General features: G+C 51.3%; 1 protein-coding gene across 5 annotated transcripts in view; it reads left to right on the forward strand.

Moving 5' to 3' along the window:
- CCDC197 (coiled-coil domain containing 197) overlaps positions 1–13,384 on the forward strand; it is a 37,905-nt gene extending 24,521 nt beyond the window's left edge. For 3 of the 5 annotated variants that reach the window (XM_027957348.2, XM_027957346.3, XM_027957347.3), the window contains exons 2-8: positions 799–1,054; positions 2,308–2,390; positions 4,155–4,333; positions 7,594–7,704; positions 9,140–9,208; positions 9,505–9,618; positions 13,130–13,384. In XM_027957348.2, the coding sequence (XP_027813149.2) occupies positions 948–1,054; positions 2,308–2,390; positions 4,155–4,333; positions 7,594–7,704; positions 9,140–9,208; positions 9,505–9,618; positions 13,130–13,333 (867 nt within the window). In that variant the 5' untranslated portion in view covers positions 799–947 and the 3' untranslated portion in view covers positions 13,334–13,384. Of the gene's footprint in view, positions 1–798; positions 1,055–2,307; positions 2,391–4,154; positions 4,334–7,593; positions 7,705–9,139; positions 11,924–13,129 lie in introns of those variants that run through there. The other 2 variants (XR_009597261.1, XM_042235401.2) reach the window with 2 other exon arrangements.
- Positions 13,385–14,305: the final 921 nt, after the last annotated feature.

Genomic DNA, 14,305 nt, shown 5'->3' on the forward strand with positions numbered 1-14,305 from the left:
AATCCTGCAATAGACAACGTCATGAGAACGGAAGCCAGCATTGTGACGTCACAGGTTGGCGATGGCTTTGTGCTCCCGGAGCTGTCGAGTGAGTCAGCCAGGCCCCTTCCTCCTCCGTGTGCTCATGGACCCCTGTCTGACACACTGGGGGCTGGAAAAGTTGACCCAGTAGACCCACCCCTTCTCACCCTGCTCCTCCCATGCACTGGCCTGGCCCAGCAGGTGCCCAGTGAATGCCACGCTTAGGGAGATCGTCTTCTTTTAGCCGTAGCTAGCAAACCAGACTTAGGTGAGTGGCCCAGGAACTCTTTGCAAGGCTGTGTTGAAACTGCCTCTTAACTAGGCCACCTTCCCAGCTTGACCGTGAGCTTATTCCATGTGTCTACCTTGGTCTAGCTCTATGGATGCTCAGAGTATATGATGTCAGTTAAATGCCTAAATGGTTGGCAGGATGGTTGGGGAGAGACAGATGACAAAGGAGCCTCCTCCCTCTGTGGGCTACTCTCTGAGCCTGCCCCAGCTCTGCCCCCTTGGACTCTTTCCTGAATTCTCTTGGAAGCCAGCACATGTTGGAAGTCCCAGGCATCTTGGTGCCCATGGGTCTTGACGGTCCCCATTATGGTGTGACAATGATGATGATGCCACTGCAGAATGGCACCTTTGGTCCCTCCAGAGCTGGAGGCACTGCTCAAAGGCCCCAGACTTTGAATTTAATAAAACTGGAGTCCAAATCAGCCCTGCTGTACATCCTCGAGCTGGTCACAGGGGTCCCCTCTGAACCTTGGTTTCCTTTTCTAGGAAGCAAGATTGGAACCTGACTTCTGAGGACCGTCAGGAGGACTGGAAGAGAAAGCTACTGCCTTGACTGTTGTCGTAGACACCCACCTCCTTCCTGCCTGGCCCACGTGGCCCCATCGTCCAGAGTCGCCCAAGGTGGTGCGGCGGCAATGCCGGCGGCCAGGGACGCAGGCCAGGAGGCTGGCCTGAGTGATTCCGGCAACAAGGACAGGGACCTGCAGGTGCTGTTCCAGGAACTCTGCCAACTGCAGGCCAAGTACGACTTGTCCCGAGCCCCGCTGTGCCCCGGGCCCCGGCCCCAGGGCCACCTGCAGTGGGCTAAGCGGCTGGGACTGAGCAAAAATGCCTGAGGGAGCAATGGAAAAATTCCTCAGGGCAAGGAAATGGCCAGGGGGTGGGGGATGCCTGGGAGTAAGTCAGGAGGGGTAGCTGAATTGTGAGTAGCGAGGGGTGGGGGCGCATAACTCTCCCTCTTTGACGTCAGGCTTTGGCTGGTCCCAGGCCCTGCACAAGCTCAGTCTCGCAGCATGAAGGCAGGGCTGTGGGTGGCCATCCCCATGCACCTGTCAACTCAGCCTTTCCAAAATCAACGTGCGAGGCTGCTGCCCTGGCTCCAAGCAGACGCCCTGGGTCCTTGCCCAGAGAGGCCCTTCATATCAGGCTGCCCATGAAAGCCTGAATTGGGTGCAAAAGGATGCATCTGTGAGTGATTTTTTGGAGAGAAGATCCAACCCATCCATCATACTCTCACAGGGCTTCCAACCCCAACAATGTTTAGCATTGTGGCTCACCCCACATGGTATTTGCAGAGGGGAAGACCATTCTTTCTTGCATTTTTCAAGATGGTGTGGATGAGAAAATAGGGTCTGAGATGCAGAGTGGCTTGCCCTGGGGCAGTCAGTGGTCACTCAAAGATACCTACCATGGCCCTGTCCCCCTCTGCCCACTGCCCTTGACTGCTGACCTTGAATGGGCCCAGAGCAGGAGACTCATCTTGCTTGGTGATGCCCTTGACTGTCAAGAATGGCTGGGCAGTCGCATGTGGCCATCTCCCCTCTGGGGGCTGCTGGGGCCCCGACCTCAGATGTGCTGGGCATCCCAGACCTGGTCCCCACCTTCCTGTGAGGAACTAGTTACCTCTGTTACACATGGCCCACCCAGGCAGAGAGGTGAAACCCCTGGCCAGATCATCGGCTAGCGGGGACTCAGGCCATCTGCCACCTGCTCAGCCTGCAGGAGGGGCTCCGTAGACCCCACGCCAGAAAGTTTCAGCCTTGCTTTTCCCCCAGGTCTCCTTTCTTATGGCCTGACCACAGGCATCTGTTTGGCCTGTCTATGACTCAGTTTACTCAGCAATAAAATGGGGGTGGAGAGACGCAGTCAGTGGCCCACTGATGGGGACAGTGACTGGTCCAGCCCAGATCCACACAGCTCCAGAGACGGGCCCTTGCCAGGGGTCACGGCCTGGGGGCCTCCACACCACGTCCTCACGTCTGGCTCACTCTACAGGCAGAGGAAGCTGAAGAGGGAGGTGGAGAAGCACAAGCTTTTTGAAGACTATCTGATCAAGGTCCTTGAGAAAATCCCCAAGGGTATGTATAGAGCTTTCGCAGAAGGCCTGTCCTCTCTGCGACCACCTCCCAGCCCGGGACGGGGGGACGTGTGACCCCAGTGAACCCCGAGCTCACCTGCTGCATGGGAACCCACAGGCCTGTTTCACCGTGGTCCAGCCAGCCTGGCCACCAGACATGAGACCTGTGTGGCAAGTCCTCAGCGTCTCTGTACAGTGAGAACAATGAGAGTTCTGTGGCCTGGATCACATTTCAGCATCATGCACTGGGTTGGCCAAAAATTCCCTCGGGTTTTCCTGTACCATCTTATGGGAAACCCCGAATGAACTTTCTGGCCACCCCCAAATCACAGTGCCTGATGTTCAGCTAGCATCCAGGAAATGTCAGCTATTGTTATTATCTCACTTGTCTTTGGTTTTGCTCTTAGAAGCTAAAATTACAGACATCTGAAATGGATTTCTGTGTTTCGTTTGATCGTGGTTTGCGCCAGAATCCACTGTGATCAGTGCTGGAAACTTGGTAGGAAAGGGAAGGGAAGTCATAGTTACATATTTGTATTGTTATCATCATATTATTATCATATTATTGTGCCATCAATAATAAAATAACTATTATTGTTTATGAAATATTTACTCTGTGCTAAGCTATAACTCCTCCTTATGAGGTTCCAGGGCTTCCCAGGTAGCTCAGTGGTAAAGAATCTGCCTGTCAAAGAAAGAGATGCAGGAGGTGCAGGTTTGATCCCTGGGTCAGGAAGGTCCCCTGGAAAAGGAAATGGCAATCCAGTATTCTTGCCCGGAGAATCCCACGGACAGTGGAGCCTGGCAGGCTACAGTCCATGAGGTTGCAAACAGTTGGATATGACTGGGTGACTGAGCAGGCATACACATAGGAGCTTCTGGGAACTGTGTTACCCAGGCTCAGAGACGTTAAGGGACTTACCCAAGGTCACCCAGCCAGGAAGTGGTGGAGCTGGGTCTCAGACTTTGGTCTATCTGATTCCAGAGCCACTGTGCTGAGTGCTCTTGAGCTGTGGGAGCTGCAAGGACTCTGCCCTGGAGGTCAGGGAAGGCTTCATGGAGGAGGGGGCCACTCATGGAGCTCAAAGTTTTTCAGCAAAGGGGACCAGCATTGCAGGCAGAGGGAACAGCACAAACGTAGGCTGGAGCCCCGTGTGGTGGGTTTGGGGCTGGTGAGTTCCAGTGTGCTGGAACACCAGGGCCTGGCAGGGGCTGCTGGGAGGTGCAATTGGAAGGTTGAGCAGAACCAGAGAGCCTTGAGCACCGAGCCAAGAAGGGGTGCAGGGCTCCGGGCCGAGCACAAGTCTTGATGTGGACCCAGCGCCCAGGGCTGCTGCCAGCAGCCTGCAAGGTTGGGGTCCTCCTAATTCAGCCATGCAATCCTGTTCAACCCACCCAGAAGGAGCAAACACCAAGGCTGGGGCCTGTTCGCTCAGGGCAGCAACGACCCCTGTCCTCTTCCTGCAGGATCCCCCAGCCAGCAGTTTCTCCTTCCGGTTCCAGGGGGTGGGGCAGGGCGTGGGGAGTCTCCTGCCTCATTTGACAGCGATCCAGAATCCTCATTCAATCCAGAATCCTTGCAGCCTTTCAAATGCTGAGGCTTCCCCTGAAGGGACAGGAGGTGGCTGATGGAGCCTTCTCAACTCTAGGGCTCCAGCTGACAGCAGCAGTCCCCCTGCCACCCACCTTGCGAGCATCACTGCAGGGGGCTGGTAAGCGCTGGACATTCTGTGCCCACCCATCCTGCCACGCACTGTCTCCATAGGCTACAGCCAAGGGGAGGAGCCGGAGGAAACCCCGGTGGCGGCCATGGTGGAGCACTACGGGAAGCTCTTCGCAGTCAGCCAGGACATCCAGAAGCGTCTCGAGGCCTTCCTCGAGATGAACCAGGCCGTCCACAAGAGTCTGGAGTCTCTAGAGGAGGGCCACAGGGCTCTGATCCCGGTAACAGCTGCCTGAAGCCTGGCCCATCCCCCTGGGCAGAGAACTGGGGTGTAGGCACCCACCGCCTTCTGCACCCCAGGAGGCTTGGAGCAGGGGTGGGCTGCTGGGAATCTGGGTGGGGCTGTCACTCCAGAGCCTTGTTCTGAATCCCTTTCCCTCCACTTCTGCTGGGTATCTCCCCTGGAAAACTCAGCTTATACTTAAAAAGTAATCTTTGTGGTAGAAAAGTCAGGAGTGCTAGATTCAGACAGACTGAGGTTCAAATTCCCCTTCAGCCTCTGACTAGCTGCATGACCCTGGGCACAACCCTCTCTGAGCCTCAGTTTCTTCAACTGTGAAATGGGGGCAATACAACCTAGCTGGTAGGCAGTTGTGAGACACCGAACAGAAACTGTCTCAGAGTAAATGCCCCCAGAGGTTATCTCTCTGATATTTGGTTTATCTTCTAATAAATTCAACTTTCACCCCAAGGGATGGGCATTCCATGCAGAAGAAACTTCCCGGAAAAGGCATGGCATGATGAATTTTTGTGCTGCAGCTGGGGCTTGGGGACACGAGAGGACAGAGGATAGGGATGTGGAGAGGGAGAAAATAGGAAAAGAGAGGCTGACGGGTTGGTTGATTCTTGCAAGGACCTGGCTTGGAGTTTGCAGCCAGTCTCTGCCCCCTAGTGGTAGCACTGAAAACCTACACCATCTTTTATCTTTTTTTTTTTTTTTCCTTTGAGGAAGTTCAGTTCAGTTCAGTTGCTCAGTCGTGTCCACTCTTTGTGACCCCATGGACTGCAGCACACCAGGCCTCCCTGTCCATCACCAGCTCTGGAGTTTACCCAAACTCATGTCCATTGAGTCGGTGATGCCATCCATGTCATCGTCGTCCCCTTCTCCTCCTGCCCCCAATCCCTCCCAACATCAGGGTGTTTTCCGATTAGTCAACTCTTCATATGAGGTGGCCAAAGTATCGACATTTCAGCTTCAGCATCAGTACTTCCAGTGAACACCCAGGACTGATTTCCTTTAGGATGGACTGGTTGGATCTCCTTGCAGTCCAAGGGACTCTCAAGAGTCTTTTCCAACACCACAGTTCAAAAGCATCAATTCTTCGGCGCTCAGCTTTCTTCACAGTCCAACTCTCACGTCCATACATGACCACTGGAAAAACCATAGCCTTGACTAGACAAACCTTTGTTGGCAAAGTAATGTCTCTGCTTTTGAATATGCTATCTAGGTTGGTCATAACTTTCCTTTCAAGGAGTAAGCATCTTTTAATTTCATGGCTGCAATCACCATCTGCAATGATTTTGGAGCCCAAAAAAGTAAAGTCAGCCACTATTTCCACTGTTTCCCCATCTATTTCCCATGAAGTGATGGGACCAGATGCCATGATCTTAGTTTTCTGAATGTTGAGTTTTAAGCCAACTTTTTCACTCTCCTCTTTCACTTTCTTCAAGAAACTCTTTAGTTCCTCTTCACTTTCTTCCATTAGGGTGGTGTTATCTGCATATCTGAAGTTATTGATATTTCTCGCGGCTATCTTGATTCCAGCTTGTGCTTCCTCCAGCCCAGCGTTTCTCATGATGTACTCTGCATGTAAGTTAAATAAGCAGGGTGACAATAGACAGCCTTGACATACTCCTTTTCCTATTTGGAACCAGTCTGTTGTTCCATGTCCAGTTCTAACTGTTGCTTCCTGACCTGCATATAGGTTTCTCAAGAGGCAGATCAGGCGCTCTGGTATTCCCATCTCTTTCAGAATTTTCCACAGTTTGATTGTGATCCACACAGTCAAAGACTTTGGCATAGTCAGTAAACCAGAAATAGATGTTTTTCTGGAACTCTCTTGCTTTTCCATGATCCAGCGGATGTTGGCAATTTGATCTCTGGTTCCTCTGCCTTTTCTAAAACCAGCTTCAACATCAGGAAGTTCACGGTTCACGTATTGCTGAAGCCCAGCTTGGAGAATTTTGAGCATTACTTTACTAGCATGTGAGATGAGTGCAATTGTGCAGTAGTTTGAGCATTCTTTGGCATTGCCTTTCTTTGAGATTGGAATGAAAACTGACCTTTTCCAGTCCTGTGGCCCCTGCTGAGTTAAGGGACACTGTGAAAAGCACTTAACATGCTCTATCTCATTCAAATCTCACCCCAGCTCCCCAAGGTAGGTGCTTCTATTCCTAGAGCTGAGACTAGGGGAGGTGAGTGAGGTGTGCAAGGGCAATATCGGACCCCAACTTTACTGAAAATTTTAATATTTTGCTCATCGTGCATTATTTTTTGCATTAACTTTGATTTTAAAAAACATTGCATTAAAATATTGATATTAATTCTGAGCTAAGTGTTGCACTTTAGTCCCAGGCAGGCTATTTTTCTCATTTTCAAAGTAAGGAAACTAGGGCTCAGAAAAGGGAGGAGTCATGTATATCCTGAGTCCCCCAAAACAGCCTCACGGGGCCTGGTGTGGGAGTGTGCCCAGCGCAGCCTGTGCCCCAGAGGCCTTCACAGCCTTATCCCTGACCCAGGGTCCTCCCAGCAGCCCCTGCAGCTGGAAGGGCCCAGACAGGTGGTTTTGCTTATGGAGAGTGAAACAGGGTTCTAGGAGCTGAGCTGGGATTCAAACCCCAGTCAGCCTGAAAAGTGAAAGTGTCTGTCACTCAGTAGAGCTTTCCTGATGATTCAGAGATTAAAGCATCTGCCTGCAATGTGGGGCACCTGGGTTCGATCCCTGGGTCGGGAAGATCTCCTGGAGAAGGAAATGGCAACCCACTCCAGTATTCTTGCCTGGAAAATACCATGGATGGAGGAGCTTGGTGGGCTACAGTCCACGGGGTCGCAAAGAGTCAGACACGACTGAGCGACTTCACTTTCTCTCTTTCATGTCTGACTCTTTGCGACCGCGTGGACTGTAGCCTGCCAGGCTCTTGAGTCCATAGAATTCTCCAGGCAAGAAATACTGGAGTGGGTTGCTATGCCCTCCTCCAGGGGATCTTCCAGACCGTGGGATCGAACCTGGGTGTCCCGCATTGCAGGCAAATTCTTTGCCACCTGAGCCACTGGAGAACACCTAGACATACCTTCCCCTACGTCTGCTGGTGCTTTGAATGGCTCTGACCCTCTCAGAACTTTCTGATCCCCGAACTTTCCACTCCCCACCCTCATCCTCACTCAGACCATCCTGAGCACTGAGCTCCTGGACCAGGCCCAGTGCAGATGCCCCTGGGGAGGGTCTGCTGCACTGAAGTGACCCAACCACCCTCACCATAGCGCCTCAAGATTCGGCTGTGCCAGCTGCAGAGGAGGTGTCACCGCAAGCAGGAGCAGTGGCAGCAGCTGGAACATGGGGTCGCCCACCAGAAAGACATGGGCAGCTGTGAGGTGAGCTCAGTCCGCTGGGCGGGGTGGGGGTGGGGCAAGAGCTGGGGGCTGCTGCCTCCTCCATAATATCAGCCCCCAACACACACACACACACACACACACACACACACACACACACACACATATCCTTACCCACGTCTCCCTCGTGGCTTCTTGTTGTTCAGTTGCATCCGACTCTTTGTGACGCCATGGACTGCAGCACGCCAGGCTTCCCTGTCCTTCACCATCTCCCGGGGTTTGCCCAAGTTCATGTCCATCCAGTCGCTGATGCCTTTCATCCATCTCTTCCTCTGTCTTTCCCTTCTCCTGCCTTCAGTCTTTTGCAGCATCAGGGTCTTTACTAATGAGTCAGTCCTTCGTATCAGGTGGCCAGACTAGAGGAGCTTCAGCTTCAGCATCACTCTTTCCAGTAACTATTCAGGGTTGATTTCCTTTAGGATTGACTGCTCTGATCTGGTGGCTATTAGTTGTCAAAGGACTTCTCTAAGATGAGGCAGATGCTGAGGCCAGGTAGCTGGGATGCCCCCATTCAGGCATGTGCACTCCTAAATAATGTGATTCTTATTCATATTCTATTTCACCTTGGAGAAGAGTGATGCTCAGAAAGAATAAGTCAGGGCTGAAGTCAAGGGACTTGAGGCTATGGTTTTCCCAGTAGTCGTGTATGGATGTGAGAGTTGGACTATAAAGAAAGCTGAGCACCGAAGAATTGATACTTTTGAACTGTGGTGTTGGAGAAGTCTCTTGAGAGTCCTTTGGACTGTGAGGCGATCCAAGCAGTCCATCCTAAAGGAAATCAGTCCTGAATATTCATAGGAAGGACTGATGCTGAAGCTGAAACTCCAATACTTTGGCCACTTGGTGTGAAGAACTGACTCATTTGAAAAGACCCTGATGCTGGGAAAGATTGAAGGCAGGAGGAGAGGGGGACAACAGAGGATGAGATGGTTGGATGCCATCATTGACTCAATGGACATGAGTTTGAGACAGCTCTGGGAGTTGGTGATGGACAGGGAAGCCTGGCGTGCTGCAGTCCATGGGGCTGCAAAGAGTCGGACATGACTAAGCGAATGAACTGAACTGAAGTCAGGGGCCAAGATTTCTGGGTTTAATCCTTTGCTTCTCTTTTCTGGGCTGGGGAATGTGGACTAGTTACCCTATGAACACCTCCTGGGTCCTCCCCATGCCAGAGTCTGCACCCTACCAGCCTCAGGGTTTGCTGGGAGGAGGTGGGGAAGCCAGGCTGGGGAACAGGGCAGTGCTGGGCACCCCACGTAGGCAGGGTGCAGTCGGTGAATGTGAGACCTTCTCGGGCCCCTAGTTTGGATGACATGAGCATTGGAGTCCATGGGCTTCTACTCCCAGCCAAGGAGCCCTGAGGGGGAGCTGGATCGGCCGCAGTTTACAGAGCCTATTCTGGGTCTTTCTCTTTAAGGTGGGAAGCAAGGAAGCCTCAGCTGATGACTCTGAAGACCTGAAGTGCGGGTCTCTGGAGCTGCCCCGAGTGAGGAGCCCTGGGTTCCTCCACGTCCCCCCCAAACAAGCCCGTCCATTGGGTGTGGACCTCAGGTGTCCCCAGCCGGGAGGACCCTCTGGAGAGCCAGTCCATCCTGTGTCCCTCTTTGCAGGGGAGGATACTCTGGCTCCGGGGAGTGGAGGGACTCATCCCAGCCCCTTTGGGTGTGGAGCACAGACAGAGATGAGAAGGCTGGCTCCAGGATGCCTATCTGGCCTGAGCAAGGTGGGGAGAGGGGGCAGGGGATTCTAAGAGGGGGCCCCAGCCTGCTCGCCTTCCTGCAGAACGAGCTGCTCAACTACGTGCAAGTGGCCATCAATGACATGGTCCAGCACTGCTGCTCTGCCCAAGCTGTGCCCAGGGGCATGGGCCTCTTCTCCAAGCTTGACCTGATCCAGGTGAGGACTTGTGCTCCCCAGGCAGGCTTCGACCTGAGCCTGTCCTGGGCCTCGGCTCCTGGTGTGTCTGTGGTGAGCTGCCCTGTTGGCCCTTCCCTCCCTGGCTGCATGGTGCCTGCATGTGTGGGTCTTGGGGTCTTTTTTAGCCTCTCAACAAACTTGTAGTGAGCACCTATTGGTGCTGGGTCAGAGAGTTATAAAGGAACTCTTGCCCTGCCTGGTCTTAATGTGTAGTCCCACTTTGTTACATCACATACACACACACAAACACACATGGGGTACACACTCATATACATAGTCATATGGTCTCGCCGAACACCCTGCAATATCCATGAAACTTTCACTGACACACCTGCAAACCAACACACCAAGATGCTCACAGATGTGGTCATGTATTTGCACAGGGAGGGACATTTCAGTGACTGAGGGAGCCTCAGTGCTCCCGATGAGCACTGATGAGCTCCCGATGAGGACCGAGCGGTCCTCATCTTAAACTTCAGGGTCTCCTCAAGTCCGCTGAGCTTTGCCTTCTCACTGGGAGGGTCCCCACCCAGGGTCCCCACCCCCATCAGTCATCCACACCCCCATCAGTCATAATGCTGATTCTGCAAAAGTGGAGGTCAGGTCATCAGACTGGCTTCCACCAATGACAGCATACCTTGTTTTAGTTTTAATAATACCTTTAATGAGATATACTTCCAGTGCCCTAAGATTTATCCATTCAGAGGGCTCACTTCACTCTTTTCAGTACAGTCAAAACTGCACCATCATTCATAGCATCTCATTCCTGAATCCTTTTGCTACTCCCCCAAATAATACATTTTGTGTCTGGTTTCTTTCACTTTGCATAATGTCTTCATTATATAAATCATTCCCTTTTATGACTGAATAATACTCCATTGTATGGGCAGACCACTCTCGTTTATCCGGTAGGCAACTGATGGGCATTTGGGTTGTCTTCATTTGGTGGCTCTTATAAATATGCCTCTATTGCCCATGTTCTTTAAAAAATATTTATTTATTTGGCTGCACTGAGTCTTAGTTGCAGCATGGGGGATTTTTTGATCTTCATTGCAATATGTATGATCTTTTAAAGTTGCAGAATGTGGGATCTAGTTCCCTGACCAGGGGTCAAACCTGGGCCCCCTGCCTTGGGAGTGAGTCTTAGCCACTGAACCACCAAGAAAGTCCCCATGGCCATGTACTTGTGTGAACATAACTTTCTCAATTATCTTGGGTAAATGCTTAGGAGTGGAATTTCTGATTCACGTGGTAACTCTATGTTTAACGTTTTGAGGAACTGCCAAACTGGTTTCCAAGGTGGCTGTGTAATTTTACAATCCTGTGAGCAAAGTATGAGACGTCCAGTGTCTTCATATCCTCGATGGTCTGTCTCTGATAATTTAGCCATCCTAGTGGATCTCTTGCCTGGAAAATCCCATGGACGGAGGAGCCTGGTGGGCTGCAGTCCATGGGGTCGCGAAGAGTCGGACACGACTGAGCAACTTCACTTTCACTTTTCACTTTCACTTTTCACTTTCAGGCATTGGAGAAGGAAATGGCAACCCACTCCAGTGTTCTTGCTTGGAGAATCCCAGGGACGGGGGAGCCTGGTGGGCTGCCATCTATGGGGTCACACAGAGTCGGACACGACTGAAGTGACTTAGCAGCAGCAGTGGATATAAAGTGGTATTTCATTGTGATTTCGATTTTAATCTCTCTGATGATGAATAATGTGTAACATAAACATGTGCTTATTGTCCATTTGCATATCTTCTTTGGAGAAATGTCTACTCAGATCCTTTTCCCATTTTTTTAAACTGGATTATTTGTCTTTTTTATTGTCGAGTTGTAAATATTCTTTACATACTCTGAATATAAGTTCCTTATCAAATATATTATTTGAAAATATTTTCTCTCATTCTACTGGTTGTCTGTTCACTTTGATGATGTCCTTTAGAGCACAAAGATTTCAATTTTGATGAAATCCAATGTACATATTTTTATTTTAGTTACTTGGGCTTCACACATCATATCTAAGAAACTATTGCCTAATCCAAGGTCATGAAGATTTATATCTAAGTTTTCTTGTAAGATATTTGTAGTTTTAGGTTTGTGATGTAATTTTAGTTAATTTTTGTATATGGTATCAAATGGGGGTCCAATTTCATTATTTTGCATAAGGATATTCAGTTGTCCTGTTACCATTTGCTGAAAGGACTACTCTTTCCTCATTGAATTGTCTCCTCATCCTTGTCAAAAATCAACTGGCTGCAAATGTGAAGGTTTATCTCTGGACTCTTAATCCTATTCTGTTGGTTCTCACATCTGTGCTTAGCCAATACCGCACTGTCTGGATCACTATAGCTTTGTAGTAAGTTTTATAATTGGGAAGTGAATCTTCCAGCTTTATTCTTCCTTTTTTTTTTCTTTTTGAGGTTATTTGACTCTTGTAACAGCATGCCTTGTTTTGTGTGTGTAATTTCAACATCTGTGTGGGTTTCAGGCTCAGTGTGACCAAGGCTCAGTGGCACAAGGACCATCCTTTCCACCCTCCCCTATTTCCCCTTCAGCGCTGGCTTCATCCTAAGCCATCACTTGCTTTCCTCATTCATGGCAGGTTCAGTGGAGTAGTTTGAATTCAGGATTGTTAGTGCCTCTGGGACCTGCTGCTGCCTGCTAAGTTGCTTCAGTCATGTCCGACTCTTTGCAACTCAATGGACTGTAGCCCACCAAGATGCTCTGTCCATGGGATTTATCAGGACACTGGGGGGAGGGTGGGCAAGTCCCATGGCCTGTGTTGTCCAGCAGTGATGGTCCACAGTGCATGAGGCTGCATCTTAATTGAGAAGAACTTCTCACAAGAATGTCATGGACAGTATCAGGACCACCTTGCTCCGTGGCACAGCTCACACTGAATGCCACATATTCGGCATCCCCTGGGGTATACCTCCTTCATGTCGGACACGAATGAACATTTGAGAAAGGGCTCATTTGCTCTTATATTCACAGTGTATTAATTTCATCTTCTTTCCAAGAAAAAGGAGGAAATTACCCAGTGATGTCAAGGGGTCCTAAGGATCTCCCTCAACAGTCAATCAGTCAAGACTTATAGTCACACTTATGCCCGGGAAAGAGTTAGAGGTAGAGGAAATAAAAGTCACTGGGCCTTTAAGAAATGAGTGCCCCTCAGAGAGAGAGGGGCTGTGGGCAGTCAGGGTGGGCTCCTTGGAGGAAGTGGTGAGAAGAGGCAACCCCGTTCAGGAAGCCACACAAGGACCTGGACTCAGCCATCCACCTCTGCCACTGCTGGGCTGTGTCGTTTCAGGAAAACCAATTAACCTCTCTGAACCCCAGTTTGCTCACTTGCCAGTTGGCATTAATACCACATCCTTGTTGGGGCCCTTGTGAAAGGACGTGTGGGTCAACCTTTGGTGGTGGTTTGGTGTCTGGGAAGTGGCGTCCAGGGCCGGCACCCAGTCAGGTGCCAGAGATTTCTTTTTCCTTCCAGGAATTCATGTTGGACAAAATGGAGACTGTGAGATTCGTCTCACTGCTCACGGGACCCATTGTGTGCTGGACAGCAAACAACCCCAAGGACCAGGGCCTCAGAAGCTACCCCAGGCCCTTCAGGAAACAGTCAGCGAGTGAAGACTCAACCCCCAGGAGCCTCTTCCCCAGCACCCAGACCTCAGAGTGCTTCAGCCTATGCTGAGGCAGCCCGGGGCCTCCAGGCTGCCAGCATCACAACCAAATCCCTACCTGCTTGGCCTCTTTTCTTTACCCACCTGGGCTCCTGGGTCGGGGGGTGGGGGCGGCAGTTGGGGGCGGCGGGGGGGCGTGGGTGGCCAGCAGGCGGGGGCGGGGCAGTGAGAGAGCAGAATTGGATCCTGAGGCCAGGAGGGGCTGAGGGGGCGCTGTTCTCCACATTTGGGGACTGATAGGGATCAAGGTGGGGCTTCCCTGGTAGCTCAGCTGGTAAAGAATCCGCCTGCAATGCAAGTCGGGAAGATCCCCTGGAGAAGGGACAGGCTACCCACTCCAGTATTCTTGGGCTTCCCTGGTGGCTCAGATGGTCAAGAATAGCCTGCAATGTGGGAGTCCTGGGTTCGATCCCTGGGTTGGGGAAGATCTCTCAGACGAGGGCATGGCAACCCACTCTGGTATTCTTGCCTGGAAAAGCCCCATGGACAGAGGAACCTGTCGGGGCTATAGTCCAAGGGGTCACAAAGAATTGGACACGACTGAGCGACTAAGCACAGCACATCACAGGGATCAAGATGAAGCCTGCCTGGGACCATGGACAAGCGAAGGGGGTCGGGGGGAGGTCCCGAGTTGGAGGCAGGAGCCAGGTGGGAGGTACAAAGCTGGAGATCTGTACCGGAAGTGAGGGATGCATTTCTCACTATTGTGAGTGGATCTGTTTGAGACCAGGGAGCTTTGGATAAATGTCTGATTATTGGGAACACAGGAGTCATGGGAGACGCCCAGAGCCATAGGATGCGTGGGAGCTGGCCTGACCCACAGCAGGGTGGAGGGAACTCAGTTTGTAGGGGGACATCTCATCACTGGCTCCCAAAAGCTGGATACCAAGCCAGTGCCTACTGCCCACCCAAGGGTCCCGGAGCTTCCTGGCATGAGTGCTACTCTCAGGGAGACCAGGGCAAGGCAATGCCCTTCTCGGGGC

This window comes from Ovis aries, chromosome 18 (genome assembly GCF_016772045.2).
Source record: "Ovis aries strain OAR_USU_Benz2616 breed Rambouillet chromosome 18, ARS-UI_Ramb_v3.0, whole genome shotgun sequence".
NCBI lineage: Eukaryota > Metazoa > Chordata > Mammalia > Artiodactyla > Bovidae > Ovis > Ovis aries.